Source organism: Lissotriton vulgaris, chromosome 11 (genome assembly GCF_964263255.1).
Source record: "Lissotriton vulgaris chromosome 11, aLisVul1.2, whole genome shotgun sequence".
In the NCBI taxonomy this organism is placed as follows: domain Eukaryota; kingdom Metazoa; phylum Chordata; class Amphibia; order Caudata; family Salamandridae; genus Lissotriton; species Lissotriton vulgaris.
In genome coordinates, this window is record NC_141699.1 from 119594000 (window position 1) to 119612008 (window position 18009).

The 18009-nt window shown below is 45.3% G+C and overlaps 1 protein-coding gene across 2 annotated transcripts in view; it reads left to right on the top strand.

Moving 5' to 3' along the window:
• Window positions 1-18009, top strand: part of LOC147679106 (uncharacterized) — a 366743-nt gene that overhangs the window by 95773 nt on the left and 252961 nt on the right. For both annotated transcript variants that reach the window (XM_086942868.1, XM_086942869.1), the window contains exon 3: window positions 2017-2140. In XM_086942868.1, the coding sequence (XP_086798994.1) occupies window positions 2017-2140 (124 nt within the window). The remainder of the gene's footprint in view (window positions 1-2016; window positions 2141-18009) is intronic.

Consider the following 18009-nt stretch of genomic DNA (forward strand, 5'->3'; position numbering starts at 1 on the left):
CAATATTGTTATAATTATCGCTTCATCATTTTATGTATGTTTATAAGTTGTCTTAACAAAATTTTGTGTTGCCACCTCTTTGCATCCGTAGCATTTTAAAATTAATAGAAATCCTTTTAAAGTTTGTTAAATGACAAGGATCTACTTAGTTTTCAGGAGTAAGTGCCCAGATTTTAATTCTAAACATTTTATTCAACAGTTTCTTTCGATAAAACTTCTTGGTGGTGTTGCTTTTCGCACAAATTGCATTTGTACCCAATTCTTCGGGGCTATCATGATTTTAACTGTAAAAGTTTGAATTAATTGATCAATAAAAAAATTCATTCATGAGTGAGGAAGTCGATGACTTGACTACCATATATTTGCTTGGATTATTACTTGTTTTGCCCTTTCAGTTAAAAACCTAAATCTACAAAGATTCTGTATTAGTGTCTCTCAACTACTTGTTTTTGAATCCACAAATTCTAGACTTAAAAAAAAATGTGAATGAAGTTTAAAATTTTAGGCATGAAATTTTATGATTTCCGCTCAAAGCAAAGTAACTAAAGCTACAGTCTCTAGTATATTTTGAGACCTACTCTTTGTACTAGTTACTAAGTGACCTGAGTACAAGAATGTGCAATGCTTTTTTAGCAGAGCCATCTGCGCCCCTGCCAAGATCTGTCAGATACTGAAACATTTAATCTATTAAAGCCCACAATCCAAAATGAACCTTCCCACATTGAAATTATGGTTTAGAGCTGGAGTCAACAGGAATCTATAATGGCAGCTCCTCTTTTGGTCACCTAATAGTGGCTCTTTTTCTTTGCTGTTTTTTGGCGCAGCTTCCCGAGAACGTGGAGAGTCCTCGAATGTGTGTTGGAGGAGGGAGAAAGTGCTTTGTGCACCATGATGTTGCTGGTACAACTGTAGTAGGATCTCTGAGGCTGGCGGACAATGCATCAGGGTGGCCCCTCAGTCAGAAAATTGACTTAGTAATCTTTGGTGTTGAGCGTGTCTAGTCCCTCCTAATCAGGAGCAGCAGAACTGAGTGCAGGGGTGAGAGCATGGAACTCGAGATTTGCTGAAGGACTGGACGTCAAACTATCAAGCCAGCGCCTGGGGACACACGTCATAGTGTTGAGCAATCCCAATAATTCTGGTAAGCACACAGAAAAGGTGGCCCTCTAATCACCTCCTGAGTCTTCGACAGTCCACGTGTTTCATAGGTCATCCTGCTTACTCAAGGCTTAATTTGTTTGACTTTGTATCAACTATTCAAAAAAGGAAATTCCATTCAGATGTCGGTCTATTGATTTTGGTTAAGAAGACCAATTATGTTTAAATATTGGATTAGAGAACTAATAAACTAATGAAGTAATGTCAAATGAATTAATTCTCATGATTGAAAAAGACCCCTTTTGCAATAATAAATTAACAAATGATTATTAGTAAAACTTTTTTTATAATGCATTGAGGTGCAGTACAGCACCCCATTATTGGAGAGCTCTATCGAACCAGGCATCACCACTGGATATCTGTACAGCTTGGTTTCCCATAGTTTGAGCAGTACCTAACCTTGAAATGTCAATGGAAATTCAGGATTGCAGAGCCACTGGCTAACACTAGGGAGCACTGAAGAGGCAGATGACAGCACTGAATGCTCAAAAGTAAAGTAGCACCAGCCAGTGCAACCAGGCGTTACTAGAGAACCTATGAACCAACAGTACAGAGCACTGTGGATCCAGGCATCAGTATTGCATGTGCAATGTTTGTAGCGCCAGAGACTTTCTAGAGAGCACAACGGAGGAAGCGAGCAGCACTAGATGCACATGTGGCGATATACAGTAAAGCAATTAAACAATGGTGTTATTTGTTGGGGCTCCTATGCCATTTCACACTTTTAAATGCACAGTCCTATCGGTCACAAGTAAATATGCCAACAGTTGTTTTGCTGTCGGAGTCTTTTCTACCTTTTACTGTGAAAATCGGTGCCTTGCTACTCTGAATTAAGTACCTATTTTTTCCTTGTTGCAGGCCAAGTTTTTTTCAACGGTGCAAGGAGACTTGAATCGTTGTAATGCCATGGGGACAGCAGAGCTAAAGCGAAGAGTAGAGCAACTGAAGGAGGAGATGCAGAAAGTGAGCAGCTACTCCCGAGGTAAATGCACACATTCTCCTTAGCTTGCCAGGGGGGGATGCGGGTGTGTCCAAGCTGCTGAGGATCCATATCTGGCTAAAGCTAAAGAGAAAGTAGTTATTGTTTTGTATGTCTGGTACTCCACTTTCCTGGGAAACAACCCAGATCCCTTCTTCTACCATTGGTGCCCCTCCCACAGATAGAAGAGCATGCTGCATAACTTGAGGATCCCAGCTCCATGATACATTTAAAAAAGTTGTGCACCTCTGCAACAAGCTGACTAAAAGGTAATTGCGAAGTAAAATGAAAAAGTGGAGTTTTAAATATATCTTTACAGAAACCCATATCCAGGCAAGCTGCCTTATACCATTTTCGTCCTTTCTTCAGGAATCCAGACCAATGATCCCCTTCTCGAACTTCAAATCTGCATTGTTAATTGCCTCACATTATACATCACTCATTAAATGCTCTATGACATGATTGATAACATCATTGCAACATCTGAAATTACATCATTGATGATAACATTGAGCATGGCGGGCACGAGTAATAGTTAGTTGAGATAATTATAACTGGGGATTTTTTTTCTTCTTTCTTTTAAAATGGTATGTTTTTACTGAGATTTTCACCTAAATGTAAGATCCTGTTAACCGCTGCTTTTTTCAATGAATATACATGTATATAGTGTGTGTGTGTGTGCACGCGTCAACATTGTTAAAAAGTGAGTTATAGTTCTGGCCCATTTGCATAAAACGACTGACACTCGTCATTTATTAGTTATTAGCGATTATATACAAATATGCCATAGCTCTAGTTTCACACTTTATCATCATTTCAACATAACAACAGGCTTGTACATATTCCGAAAACAACATAGAGTAGTACGGTACCCTGGCACTACTCAACAGAGAAACAAAATCCAAATTAGTTACAAAGACCATCATTTTTGTCCCACTCAAGTCGTACAATATCATTAAGTGTACAACTACTTAGCCATTAATTAAAAACTTCAGAACAAACTCCATTATCGACGCCTACAAGAAAAATAGCCCATTCCTTTTAGTAAAAAACACATATTTCTCCATCTAGGTTTGATTGGCACAGACCGCAAATCATTTGACTAGCAATCATTTAAAACTAAATGCACAAAAAACGGAATTCCTATTAATATCGACACCAAAGAACCCCACAACTAAATGCACAAAAAACGGAATTCCTAGAACCCCACAGATGTGATGGAATGGACCAAACTCATCACAGCGCTAAACTGCATCCCTACTCTAGTTGACTCAACTAAATCACTGGGAATCACGTTTGATAAGAACCTTGACATGAAAGCCCACATCAAATCAATAGCAAAAAATGCCCGGTTCCACCTGGACTATATCAGAAAGGTGATACCACTCATTACTACGTTGGTCCTCAAATTGGCAGTCCAGTCCTTAGTTATTTCAAGGATTGAATATGGATGTACAACTCTAGCAGGTCTATCAAAAATTTCCACAACCCTACTAAAAGCATGTCTCAATGCGGCCGCAAGACTTTTTACTGGGTCTAGAAAATAGGACCATATCTCCTCACACCTGAAAGCATTACCCTGGTTACCATATGAAGCCAGAATTCAACTTAAGCTGGCATGTATTACCCACAAAGCTCTCCACTACAAAACACCAAGGTACCTAGCCCAGAAAATTGAGCTATCAGGGGGAAGCAGACCAGCCAGGAGTGCCAGAGAGCTGTTGCTGAAACCACCCATCTTTTGGAAGAAGAAAACGTATGACAGAGCTTTCTCCAGAGCAGCCCCCAGAATCTGGACCTCACTCCCTCCAAACATTTCAAAAGTTCCAAACGCGGCAACTTTCAAGAGGGAAGCAAAGATTTTCCTAATGAGCAAGTTCCTGCATTAGGCAAGACTGTTCACCATCAGCATTATGATTACCTGCTCTTTAACTGTACAGTACTATTCAGGAATTGTTTTGATGTAGAACTTACAGAAAAGACACATCGGAATCTTTTGTATTGGAATACTGTTACACCTTGTACACTAAACCATTCCTAAGATTGTTACTGTTGAAACTACTAAGGAAGACATGTACCGGAATGTTACACATAATAATGCTGCTATACTCTAAACTGTACCTCGTAACTGTGAAGCGCTCTGATACCCATGGGTCACGTTCGCGCTATATAAAACTCTAAATAAATAAATGTGGCAAATGAACTGCCCAATACTGTTTTTAATGCAAATGATTGATTCATACCATACAACAACAAGGCCTCCTTCTATCTAAAATTACGATTTCATGCCACATTGGGTGTAATTCCATTTAACCATTTCTCCTGTGGCAAAGATCAAATATTCGATGGATGCTAAAGTGGAAAACATTTATTTTTTGCCCCGCTTTAGTTTTTCCCCTATGAATAGTCTACAAGAAATCTGACATCTGTAAACTTAAGCAGCTTGAGTTAATTGTGTGACACATTTGTCGTAAAACGTCAGGATAATAAGGAAAAAAAGACCTTTAAATGGAAAGAGAGAAACAACCACCACTACAGACTGCCTATCAATCAATTTAAAGCTCCTGCAATTACAGCCAGTAATAATACACATCCTCCTAAACATTACTTTTTGCGGAAGCCTGCAGTAATACTTTCACCGTTTAGATATCCGTGCAAGGCAAATCTATAAATGCAAGGCAGTAGGAGTAGTCATAATAATTTAGTTCCAAAAATACATCCTATAGTAATAGACACTTATAAAGTAACAAGAAAAAGCATACATAATATCCATGAAACAGTAAATACCCAAATTCGTCAAGTGTCCTGCTAATTATATTAGTTTAACACAGTTGCCACAGTATCTAAAACTGCACGGTTTCTAAAACAATTCCATTATTAAATTTACATCTTCAAATGTAAAACTGTAATCCATTGCAATAAAAACCTAATGTATTTCATAAGTAGAGCGAACCTTTTTATATTGCAGAACGAATAAGGCATGTTACATCGCATGCTATTACATTGCGTTCCTTTACAACGCGGTCGTTACAACGACCGTGTTGTTAGAACGCAATACTTTTACAACGCAAGTCATTAGATCGACTTGCTGTAGGGGGCGCACTGGTCTTAGGGATAGTATAATTTACTATTCCAACTCCAGCTTGCACAACAGTAGGAAAGGTGTTGGAATAGTAAATAATACTATTCCTTAGGTCAGAGCTCCCCCTACAGCAAGTCGATCTAATGACTTGCGTTGTAAAGGCATTGTGTTCCAACAACGTGGCCGTTGTAACAACCGTGTTGTAAAGGAACGTGATGTAATGACTGCATTGTACACACTGTTTCCCTGCAGAACACCCAACTTTGCAATTAATACAGAAATCCATATAATTACCAACATCTGCCTGCCACAAATTCAAGACTACTTCCACTGCCAGTGAACACAATTTGCAGCATCAGTAATGGTAGTGATTATGTCAGCGGTGATGAAATGTGACCAGTGATTTAGTTGATTATGCTAATTGCGATATCACTTGTGTGATATTGGCATTGGTCTGTTTAGGTCAATCTAACTGGCGATTTTCATTGTTTTCAGATTTTGGATCCTGCCCACAAAGTACTGTTCACTCAGCTTTTCTTTGATATGATTTCACAATCTATATATACCATCAATATTATATGATTTGATGAGATTTAACAATTTATATATACAGACCATAAAGTCCCAATAATAATGATGTTTTTAAATTGAAGAGATTTGATTTTATCATAATATGCATTAGCCCTTTACCATCATATCCAATAAGCACTTGCCACAGGGTTTAGCTTTTGTCCAAGCCTTGTGCCTAGTGCTCCTCCCCTCTGCCCAAAGGGCACAGCCTTTGGCCATGCCCACTGAGCTCTGAACACACTGAGGCCTTCAACGGCTGTCTGCCGCTGGTCCCCATGTTAGGACCATTAAAATGATTCCACGACCCCAGGATAAGATTCTTTGGTTATGAATCTAGAAAGCATCTTTCACTGGTGAACTTGTGTTACATGTAAGTAACTTTTCCTTAGTATATTTCAGAGTGAGTGCACCAGGCGCTTAACGGGCACTTTAAATCACTTGGCAGCGCTACCTAGTCCCGAGGTGCCTGGCTCATTATGTGGTCCATTTTTATTCCTTTTATGAGTTTTAGTTTCATGTATTTTGAACTTTTTTTTACCAGTAGTTGTGGTGCCTAGGTAGCAAGGTGCCAGAACCAGGATTTTCTGGGACCCAGTTAGTGTTCATTTTTTTCGCAAATTGTGGTGTTCTCCATGCTAGGCCAACACACATTGTGTAGCCTAGCTACTGTTGTAAACCACCTTTTTCCTTGACGCCGAGGACGGCCAGCCATTTAAAGTTGATGTGCACACAGATGGACAGCAGATCAGCACAACGGGTGCGCCAAAAGCTTTCCAAAGACATGCCAGTCAGCAACTAGTCTCCTGTCATCATTCTTTTGCCAAGAACCTCCATACCACTGTGAATTCTGATCCCATCCCACATTTATGGGTCACTCTTATATATCTTAATCTTGGCTCATCAACCATTAATTCCATCAACTCATATTTGTTCTCGGCTACTTCCACTTCCCAATTCCCCAGTGTCCAATGTGCTCTTCTTAATGCATGCTTCATTGTTAAATATTTTGTCGAAGTTCAAGATCTACTACTTAATGCCAAGATTGATATCCTATTTATTACGGAAGATTCAACTATGCAGGCCTCGCCGCCTTACCTGCCATTTGCCTGCTTCCCAGATTTTAAAGCCTTGCACCCCCCAGCCCCGGAAAGAAATGCTCTGGTCTTGCTGTTACTTTGAGAGAGCTTTTTTAAATTCTTACATATTATCCAGTATTGGGGTATCTTTCATAGACTCACATGCTTAAATAATTTCCCATCGTCAAGATGGGAGTCCCACAGTAAAATAATCAAGCGGTATTTAACAAATATCATGGGCTATAATGGCCCTAGGCCATTTTATGGATAGCCTATCTATGTCTTTTCTAAAAAAAGGACCTAAAGTTGAAACACAGCAATCGGCTGTCAGCACCCTCCAGAAGACTCCCAGCAGAGGCATGTGGAAGGGAGTTTTCATGAATGCTGCTCATTTTTTTTTCTGGAATTTTTACAGTCTTGACACCAGGTCTGACAAGAGGGGCCTTTTCCACCCATGTAAAACCTGTCGCAGGAAAAGAGTCCATGTGGATGATCCATATAAAGAGTGCATATATTCTACCTCTAAGGTAGCTCAGATGAAAGCGGGCATTTTTTACCTTTGTGTTGATGTGGGTACACATGTTTGAATTGGAATCACGCTGGATATGGAATTAAAGTGCTCTTCAGGAAGAGCTACAAAAGCAATGGCTGCAGACCTCTGGATCCTTTGACGATACAATACAGATCACATTACACATGCCAGGTTTCATCTTACCCACTGACCCCTCTATGGATGCCTGGGGATGCCAGCTACAGGAGTTACAAATCCAGGGTAAATGGTCCAGTGTGCAAAAGCTGCAACCTATCAACAGCTTGGAGCTCAAGGCCATCTTTCTATTTCTTCAAGCTTTCTTGCCAAGAATAGCAGGTTCCTCCGTTCTAGTTCGTGGAGACAATATAACCAGCATGTACTACGCCAAGAAGCAAGTAGGAACCAGGTCCATCACGCTTCAAAGGAAACTCGAGAGCTGTGGGAAAGGAAGACACAACATGGAAGCCTGCTCAGAGCTGACCTTGTCCGAGGGCTGCTTAACCCCTTCCCTGCTCATGACAAGCTCAGCTCGTCATGCAGTACACTGCTCATGTGCTCATGACGAGCTGAGCTCGTCATGAACAATGGATTTCAAGGAAGTGCAGCATCCGGGATGAATTGCCTTAGCATTCAAGGTGTTAACACGCTGGTGGATAGGCTAAGCTGTACGCAGTCCAGTTGTCATGAATGGGAATTAGAACCGTGCCAGCTCAACAAGGTGTTTCAGATGTGGTGAAACCCAGCTTTAGACCTGTTTGTCACGAGGAAACATTGCCAAATGCCAGTCTTATGCCAGCAGGTTTCCTCTTCCAGGGTCGTGGGGGAATGCCCTTTTAATGTGATGGTCAAGTATACATGCTTACGCCTTTCCCCCATCACATTAATTCCCAGGGTGCTGACCAAGATGCAACACTAGTTTCCAGAACATCTCCTGTTGTCTGAATCGACACCCATACACCTACAACCGTCTCCTGACAAGGAACAAGGGCTAAGTATGTCACCCAGACTCGAATTCTCTTCATTTGCATGCATTGTTCCTGAATTCTTGGAATTTGAAGACTTGAATATCACAGTAGTGCCGACATATAATTGCAAAATCCAGAGCCGAAAGCACTAACAAAGCGTACTGCTTAAAGTGGAAGAGGTTTTGCTGCTGGTCCTCAGATAGGCTGTGTGGTGGGTGTTTGCTTCAGCGGCCTAAAAAGTCTGCGGAAGGTTTTAGATCTCCTTCCCACATCTGCTCGTAGGACGCTGGTGCATGCCCTCGTCACATCGTGCCTGGACTGCAGCAATTTACTGTACCTGGGAGAAACCAGTAAGGTAATAAATCGCCTCCAGGTATTGCAGAATGCGGCAGCTCTCCTCATTCGGAAGTTTCCAAAAAGATCGGCCACTAAAGCAGCCCTTCAGACTCTTCACTGGCTCCCAGTAAAGAGCAGGGTCGAGTTTAAGGCCCTTTGTACCTGCCATCGAATCCTGAATGGGAAGGCACCAGCACCACTTCAGAGTCTGGTTACCAGGTACGAGCCTATGCGCGCTCTGCGCTCCTCCCATGGTGGCCTATTAAAGGTCCCCAGGACAAGAAAGGCTCGCATGGGAGGTAGATCTTTTCGCTACTCGGTGGCGAAAAGCTGGAGTGCCTTACCTCTGGACCTTCGCCTAGAACCGTCTGAATCCGGCTTCAGGAAGAAACTAAAAACACACCTCTATACACGGTAAACTGAGCTGACTCTGCGGCTTGCTTGCAGGAGTTTTTTTCTCTGTCTTAGCGCGGGGACACGCCATCTGAGCGTAACCAGGCGCTTTTATAAAATTCCCTTATTATTATTATTCATGTTTTGCTGTATACATGTCTTAAAGTTTCTAGGATTGGAAGGGTATTTGCATACATACAGATGTTACTGTGTTAATGCACTTACTTGATGTATTTATGATTTGCATGTCTCCTTCCATCCACTACCAACAGTACAATTTTTAGGATACTGCTTGTTCTTCTGATTCAAGCATGTGAATCTATGAAAGATACCCTAATACTGCATAAGAAAATAAGTTACTTACCTGTAACTGAGGTTATCCACTAATGGTATCTTTCATAGATTCACATGCAACCCACCCTTCTCTCCGTAGAGGTTCCTCTTTGGTTTTATGGGATCCTTACCTCCCACTTGTGCTTCGAAAATCAGAGGGAACCTTCCTCTGTTGGTAGTGTTCTAGAAGGTGCTGACAGCTGTTTGGCTGTGTTTCAACATTTGGTCCTTTTTTTAAAAAAGACATGATAGGCTAGCAATAACTTGGCCTGTGGCCCTTATAGCCTATGATAGTTGTTTAATACTGCTTGATTATTTTACTGTGGGACTCCCATCTCAACGATGGGGAATCATTCAAGCATGCAAATCTATGAAAGATACCAATACTGGATAACCTCAGTTACAGGTAAGTAACTTATTTTGTTACCCTCAATCCCTTCTCCCATGCTGAGCTTCCTAGTGATTACCGGGGAGATAACCGTGTAGAAACCATGTCCAATATTCTGTTTTCCTGCCTTAACAGTGTATCTACTCAGGCAGTCTCCTCTGTCCCATTGTACTGAGTTGTTCTAGCTGTATTATTCTCAGGACGTCAATATCTTGGCAGAATCATTGTTTAATCCGAAAGCAATGTCTTCTCATTTGCTCAAATTGTCTCAAACAGTGAACATCTCTACCCTTGAAGTAGGCTACTTGAATAAATTTTTTCTGGTGCCAAACTCTCCATCACTGGCCTCCCATCCCATTTGGCCTGGTCCAATCTCTATCTGATACCTTTCCTCTGGAGCATCCCTGGCTCAAACAGCCAGTTGAGATCCACTCCTTGCCAACCTAGTTGTATCAGGTCCACTTATGTTTTTTTTGCTGCCTTTTCTACTTCACACCCAGTTCAGGATTCCTTTCTAGATTCCGACCATGCAGAATTGAACCAGTGGATGAATTCTTCCCTTGGACATTGTGATTCCTAATTCCACAGCTGGCGATCACAGAGTTAGCCATTCGCACTATGGTATAATCAATGGATTAGAGATGCTGAATCTCATAGTAAACAACTCGCACTTCGCTCATGCAAAGACTATTTTCCTTTCAGCAAAGAAGCCCTCAGATTAGCTTTTCAATCCTATAAGCTTCTGATCTACTCCACCTAGTCAACATCTTTTGCCACTGGCATAGCCAATTCACATATTCCCTCCAAAGAGCTATTTCACTCACTAGCCTCCCAGTTTGTTGCTCTTCCTTCTGTGAATCCTCCCAATTTTTATATGATAAACATTCTGACTTCTTTCCAGGTCAAATTAACTCCGTCTGTAAATAGTTTCCTTCTCCCTCTCCTGACTTGACATCAACACAGCTGGTCTGGTATCCATTGATCCAATGTCTCCTCCTATTTACCCAAGTTCTCTCCTTGCTTTATCTTGTTTCCATCGATAAACTCCAGTCCTCCATCTTGTTCAGCTCTCTGTTTGAACCCTGCTCTCCTGGTTTTATTCTGCAAGCAATTTTTCCATTGACCCTGTTTTCCAGTTCACCTGCATTAAATATGCTGCTTCATCCTATGTCCTACCTTTCTGGAAATAGGCTGTTGTGGTCGGACTCTTGAAGAAACTTTTGGCCAAACTCTCTATATTCAGCAACGTTTGAGCAATATTTCTGGTCCCAAACCCCATTGAAATTATATGAAAAAGTCATCAACAGCCAGTTGTCCTAATTTCTGGAGGCCGAATGCATTCTTGATATAGCTCAGTCCGGATTCCTTCCATCCTAAAGCACTGAGTTTGCCCTGATTTCTTTCTTTGGCTATCCTCCCCTTGCGGCTGCACGTAACCTGCTAAATATTCCAAAATACAGTCATATTTTTGATGCTGCGAACTGAGTTTAGGGCACTATGCCTAGTTCATAAAGCCCTAAATGGTGGGGGCGGGGGGGGAGGGGGTAGGGGAGGAGGGAGAAGCCTTACAACGACCACAAATTATTCCAATGGCATGCCCCCTGCTGGATGTTATGATCTGCCAATAAAGCTCAGGCCCATGTCCCTAGAGTTAAGAAGACCAGATGAGGAGGCAGATGTCTCTCTTTTATGCCATCTAAGCTCTGGAATGAACGTCCACTCTATATTAGGCTTTCATCATCCAGGTCCCAGTTTGGGAGCCAGGTTAAAACCTGACTTTTCCCCACACAATGACGACCAAGCGCCTCCTCCTGACTTCTGCATCTTCTTGCTTCCTACAGTGCCAAGACGCCTCGGCATATGTGCGCTTTGTAAGCCCTTTACTTACTTACTTTGGCTGACCAGATCAGTTTTATGCCCTGGTCCTCTTTGGGAGCTCCACTCATTTAGCTATATATACTTCATGACAATCTTACCAATCACTTTTCTGAGTCGGGAATTCATGCAGTGCTCTGGCTTAGATTAAGTTCTCTGTGCCTGACTTGGTGCAAACAGTGCACCTTCCTCTCTACCGGTCCAAGCTCAAACCACTTTTACATGGTGGCCCCACCAGCCTACTCGTTAAGTTCCACCCTTTTCAATATTCAAGCCCTACCCCTTACTCAACTAATTTGGTCCACTGACTTTCGCTTCATTTGTTTTGCAGATGACACACAAATTCTGATTACCCTTGATGTTCCATCTACAGCTGGCCGGAATAACTTCAAGAAATGCATTTTCGATGTAGTTGCTTGGATGGGTAAAAATTAGGCCTGGGCGGTAAATTCCGTTCCGCTCGCGGAATTTGTGTAATTTTGCGTTCCGCGGAGAACGAAGAATTGCCAAAAATTCCACAATCTGCAGCTTTGCTAAATTTTTTGCTTGTTCGTGCTTTCACAATGCGTGTTCGTGAGGTATATCGCCCGAGCACGCAAACAGCGTTCACAAACAAACAGGAAAAAAGCATCACGAACTGGCGGAACAAGCAATTCCACGTGTTTGCAGAACTCTGCACGTGCTCCCGGAGATTTTTTACCGTTCCGTTGAGCTTTGCGTGGCGCAACTACGCAAATTCCGCCCACACCTAGAAAAAATCCCCTCCAAATAAATACTTACAAATCAGAGTTTCTCATAATATGAATATACCAAGACCATGGGCAAATGGATTTTGGCCCACCCAAATAAGGACATCTTCCCTCTCGACTTCTTCAGTCTGCAGTCTTTGGCTTTCCTTTGATAAGGAATTCTCTCTTTCCACATCAGTCAATAGGATATCTTCATCCTGTTTCTTTCACCTAAACGTACTTTGTAAGTCTTCCATCCCATTACTTCTGATTCTTGTTGCCTGGTAGTTGAAGTGATGATACTCAGCCTGGTTGATTATTGCAACTTCTTATATATTGCTTCTGTAGTAGGGGATCTCTGTGTATAGTCATAATCTAGTGAATAGTCCCGCCCATGTGCGTGGACCCCGGCAATCAAAAATAATCTCTTAAATTGTCAAATCATGCAGAAACTGCAAAGACACTTAAGAGAGAATTTAAAGACAAATAATGCAGCCTATATCCACAGGCTACACTGTCCAGTACTTCAACTAGAAATTCCACCAAATAACACCACACACACCCAGCCTGCCCAGTTTCTACCATAGAGAAACTTGCCTCCACCAGTAAAAGACTCTGGAATGATAGAGAGGAAGGCATGGACAGACAAGCTCCATAGGCTGCCATTATGTGGCTTAAATAGGATACTGTGCCTTTAAGAGAACTTTCCAGAACTTTCTCCCAGTATCCCAGAATGCATAGCAGGTCCCTCTTACTTTCAGTTCTTTTTTCCGGCTCCTGCTAACAGGACCCTGGCATTGAGCTCTCCCTTGTTTCAAGGGTTTAATGGATTTTGTGTCACTTTTTTGGATAAAAGTGTTTGAGTATATATTTCTTGGTGCTTCTCTTCTCTCCTGTGTGTTGGTTCAGGCTTTTTAGGGCTCTAAAACGCCTGGTCTTTTCGACAAATGCCCAGCATGTGGAAGGAAGAAGGCCAAGAGTGATCCACACGACGTCTGCATCGTCTGTCTCCCTGACACACATGTCCCTGAAGACTGTGACATCTGCCAGCAATTTTCAGCAAGGACCCTGAGGGACAGGGCTGAAAATTAGGCTTCAAGGCCTTGAAGAGAGACGTCTGCAGGCTGCAGGTGGGTCTGGGAAGGCTGGGAAGGTTCCCTCTGCCTCTGCTGAGGCCTCTGGGGGGGCTCCCCAGAGGCAGGAAGTCCAGCAAACGGTCCCGGTCTCCGTCGGCGTCGATTGCATCGACGACGACGTCGAGAAGGATGACGACGGTGTGTTCCCCATCTCCCGGGGCTCCGGGTCGAGACGGCGTGAAGATTCAACGTCGAAGGGCCTGGATAGGCCGCCGTCGAAACCACCGTCGACTGCATCTTCATCGTCGACGTCGACCTATGGACGTCAAAGACGGAGCGACAGGCATCGGCGCTCGCCGTCGAGGACCTCAAGAAGGAGGAATCGACGCTCGTCGTCGAGAATGGACTGGTCGACGTTGCGGAGGCTGCGTTCGGCGTCGAGAAAGAAGAGGTCGACGTCGCGGAGGCGGCTTTCGGCGTCGAGGAAGAAGAGGTCGACGTCGCGGAGGCGGCGTTCGACGCCAGAGTCGCGGAGGCGACGTTCGACGCCGGAAAAGCGACGCTCAGCGTCTAGAAGGAAGAGATCGGCGTCTAGGAGTCGCTCCAACTCTCCTAAACGGCGCAAGAGGAGTTCTGGCGCCAGAAGTCAGGCTGGATCTAGTGGAGGACGCAAGAGAAAGCGATCGCCTGCTGAAGGGGCTGGGTCGCAGTCCCCTTCGCCAAAGGAGTCAACGGGCACGGTGTACTTGGTGGCGTATACACCAACTCGGCCTAAGTCGCCCCCTCCTCCTGTACCTAAGGAGGACCCTCCCACCAACCCTCCACTTCCGCCAGGACGACCACTACCACTGCTTCCACTGCATGGGCATGCCCCTCGGTCGGTGATACCCCCGGTCCCTCTGCCGAGGTCGACACCTCCTAAGGGGACACCTAGACCCCAGGAGGAACAGAGGAAGACGCCCCCACGGAAACCTGTGGAGCGTCCACGGGCCGGGAGATCACGCTCTCGCTCTAGGAGGAAGGAGCGATTGCGCCACAAGTCGTCCACGCGGTCGAGACACCGCCATAGGAGGCACAGATCTCGCTCTCGCACGAGGTCCTCGGGGACCAGGGACTACTCTCCAACCTTGTCGGGATCACCGGACACGAGGGTGTCTCCGATTGATGACCTGGTGGCGTTCCATGATGTTCCTTTGAGAGGCGCTGCCAAATTGGGCATATCTTTGACGGTGCCCACGCCTAAGACATCAGTCATTTTCGAGACACTGCACCAGAAACACCTATCTCGTCCACTGCTGCCGGACCTGGAGGAACCAGCCATGGACGTTTTCCTCACCCCTGCGGTGACTAAGGCGGCCCCATTGAGATTGCTGAAAAAATACCGGGCTCCCGATTCGGACCCGGCCTTTCTAAGGGCGGAACCTCCTCCGGATTCTGTGATTGTGACGGCGGCCCGCAAACAACATGCCACCACCCCGTCATCCACGGTTCCCCCGGATAAAGAGTCTAGATGGATGGATTCAGCTGGAAGGAAAGTATGTGGAACATCGGCGACCTCTATGAAGGCTGCGAGTGCCACAGCTTTGTTGGGACGCTACGACCGCGCCCTCTGAGACTCCCTCCAGCAGTTTGCGGAACACTTGCCTCGCGAGAAGCGGGAAGACTTCCAGGAAGAGCTGAACGAAGGGTTGCTGGTAGCGAACTAGATTATCAGCGCTGCAGTAGACTCATCCCTATTAGCGGCACATGGTTTTTGCCATGGGATTAACCAGCGACGTCACGCCTGGCTCCGCCTTACGTCACTAAAACCGGACGCACAGCAAAGGGAAGCCAACCTTCCATTTTCTGGCGAGACCCTTTTTGGGAAACATGCGGATGACGAAATGGCCCGCATGAAGGCGGAGGCCGAAACGCTCACGGCTTTGGGCCTGGAGAAGCCAAAGGAAGCAAAGAAATCGTACCGCCCATTCCAAGGGCGGTTCGGTGGACAGGGCAGAGGACGTGGCCAACCTTCGGGACAGTCGCAGCAACATCAACAGTTCCGTAAGCCGTTCCAGAAACGCCAGAAGGGCAGAGGAGGCCAACAGTCGGCTGCAGCGACCAAAGGGCCGGCCGGGTCTAGGCCCTGAGCACTTACTTCCCCCGGATCTGTTACCCACTCCGGTAGGGGGAAGCATTAAATTTTTTCTGGCAGAGTGGAGAAAAATTACTCAGGACAAGTGGGTGCTGAATATTGTTTGCAATGGATACAGTCTTCGGTTCACCAACCCGCCTCCAGCAATTCCACTGGTCAGCTCGCAGTTTCAGCTGTGCAAGCTTCAGGCGGAGGCAGATATCCTGTTAAGGAAAAGGGCGATAGAAGACGTACCTCTGTCTCAGAGAGGAAGAGGTCTGTACTCCCGGTTCTTCCTGGTTCGCAAGAAGGACAAGAACGAGTTCAGGCCCATTCTGGACTTGCGACAGGCAAACAGATGGATTCGCAGGGAAAAGTTTTGCATGCTGTCGTTGCATCAGATTTATCCTCAGTTGCAACAGGCAGACTGGCTATGCGCTATAGACCTACAGGATGCATACTTCCATGTGCCCATTGCACACAAACACAGGAAGTTCCTGCGGTTCCAAGTCGGCGCCAATCATTATCAATACACAGTGCTCCTATTCGGACTAAAGTCTGCGCCGAGAACATTCTCAAAGTGCATGGCGGTGGTAGCAGCACACCTACGGAAGAACAAGGTGTTTGTCTACCCATACCTGGACGATTGGTTGATCAAGGCATCCTCCTTCTCGGAAGCGCGAGCACACTTCCAAAAGACATGCGTTCTCCTGAACAAGCTGGGGTTGCACATCAACATGTCCAAGTCTGTCCCGAATCCGGTCCAATGCATACAGTACTTGGGAGCCTCCATCAATACGCTGTCAGCAAGCGTGTCTCCTTCGGAGGAGCGACGATTATCACTCCTTCGAAAGGCTCAGGCTCTTATGACCACTCCATCTACAACAGTGTGGACGTTGTCTTCTCTACTGGGATCGATGGCCTCTTGCATCTTCCTGACGCCACACGCACGGCTGCACATGAGACCGCTGCAGGAGTGCTTGGAAGACCAGTGGGATCAGAGGAAAGGATCTTGGGACGACAAGATACGGCTGTCTCTGCATGCTCTTCAGTCTCTGAAGTGGTGGTGTTCAGCGGAGAATCTCCTCAGAGGGGTTCCCTTCCACAAGGACATTCCCACGCAGACTGTTGTGACGGATGCTTCTCTCCAGGGGTGGGGAGCGCACTCCGGAAACCTACAGATTCAAGGAACGTGGTCCCTGATGGAGGCCACGTATCACATCAATTTCCTGGAACTCAGAGCTGTTCACTTGGCACTGAAGGCCTTTCTTCCGTCCTTTCAGACCAACTCTCTGCTTGTACAGACGGACAATACCACCACGATGTATTACCTCAACAAGCAGGGGGTCTCGAGATCACGCACTCCGTCGCAGGAAGCGCAGATGATCTAGCACTGGCTCCTGGCCAGAGGACTGACGATAACGGCTACCCATCTGCCAGGTGTGCAGAATGATCAGGCGGATGCACTGAGCAGACTGGTTCAGGAAAACCACGAATGGGTCATAAACGACGAAGTACTAGGAGAAGTCTTCACAAGGTGGGGAACTCCAGACGTAGATCTGTTCGCCACCGCCGAAAACAGCAAATCCTGAGACTTCGCCTCCAGGTACTACCAGCAGGGGATGCTGGGGAATGCGTTATGGATCAACTGGTCAAACAGCTTTCTGTACGCTTTTCCACCCATTCCCCTGATTCCGGCGGTGCTCATCAAGCTGGCCCGGTCCAGGGCGCGGATGATACTCATTGCTCCGGAATGGCCCAGACAGTGGTGGTTCACGGACCTGCTTCACCGGTCTCTCCTTCCTCACATTCGGCTGCCGTGCAGGCCGGACCTTCTCACGAAGTTCGGGGGACAGATGTTACACCCCAACCTCTCGTCTTTGAGTTTGGCGGCATGGCTCCTGAGATAGTGCAATATGGCCATCTGAATCTGCTCGAAGATTGCATGGACATACTGAAGGAGTCTAAGAGACCTTCCACTCGGACTTCCTATGCTTACAAGTGGAAGAGGTTCTGTATCTGGTGCCAGTCTAAGAACCATGACCCGACGACGTGCAAGGAAGATGCCATCCTTCCTTACCTTCTACATTTGGCGCAGTCTGGACTTAATGTTCATTCCATTAAGGTTCATCTCGCTGCATTGACTGCCTACAGGAAATGCCCTTCACAGACTTCCTTCTTCCAGATCCCTTGAGGTCTTCTCTGTGAGTGGGTCCCTAGAATTGTTGTGCAACAAGGTTCAGATCACATACCACAAAGATTTTCTGGAAGGCTTGAAGAAAGTATTCCCTCCTGTCAGGCTTCCTTCGCCTTCATGGGAACTGAATGTGGTGCTGTCCAGGTTGATGAAGGAGCCTTTTGAACCTATTCATAAGGCTTCGTTGCAGCACCTGTCCTGGAAGGCG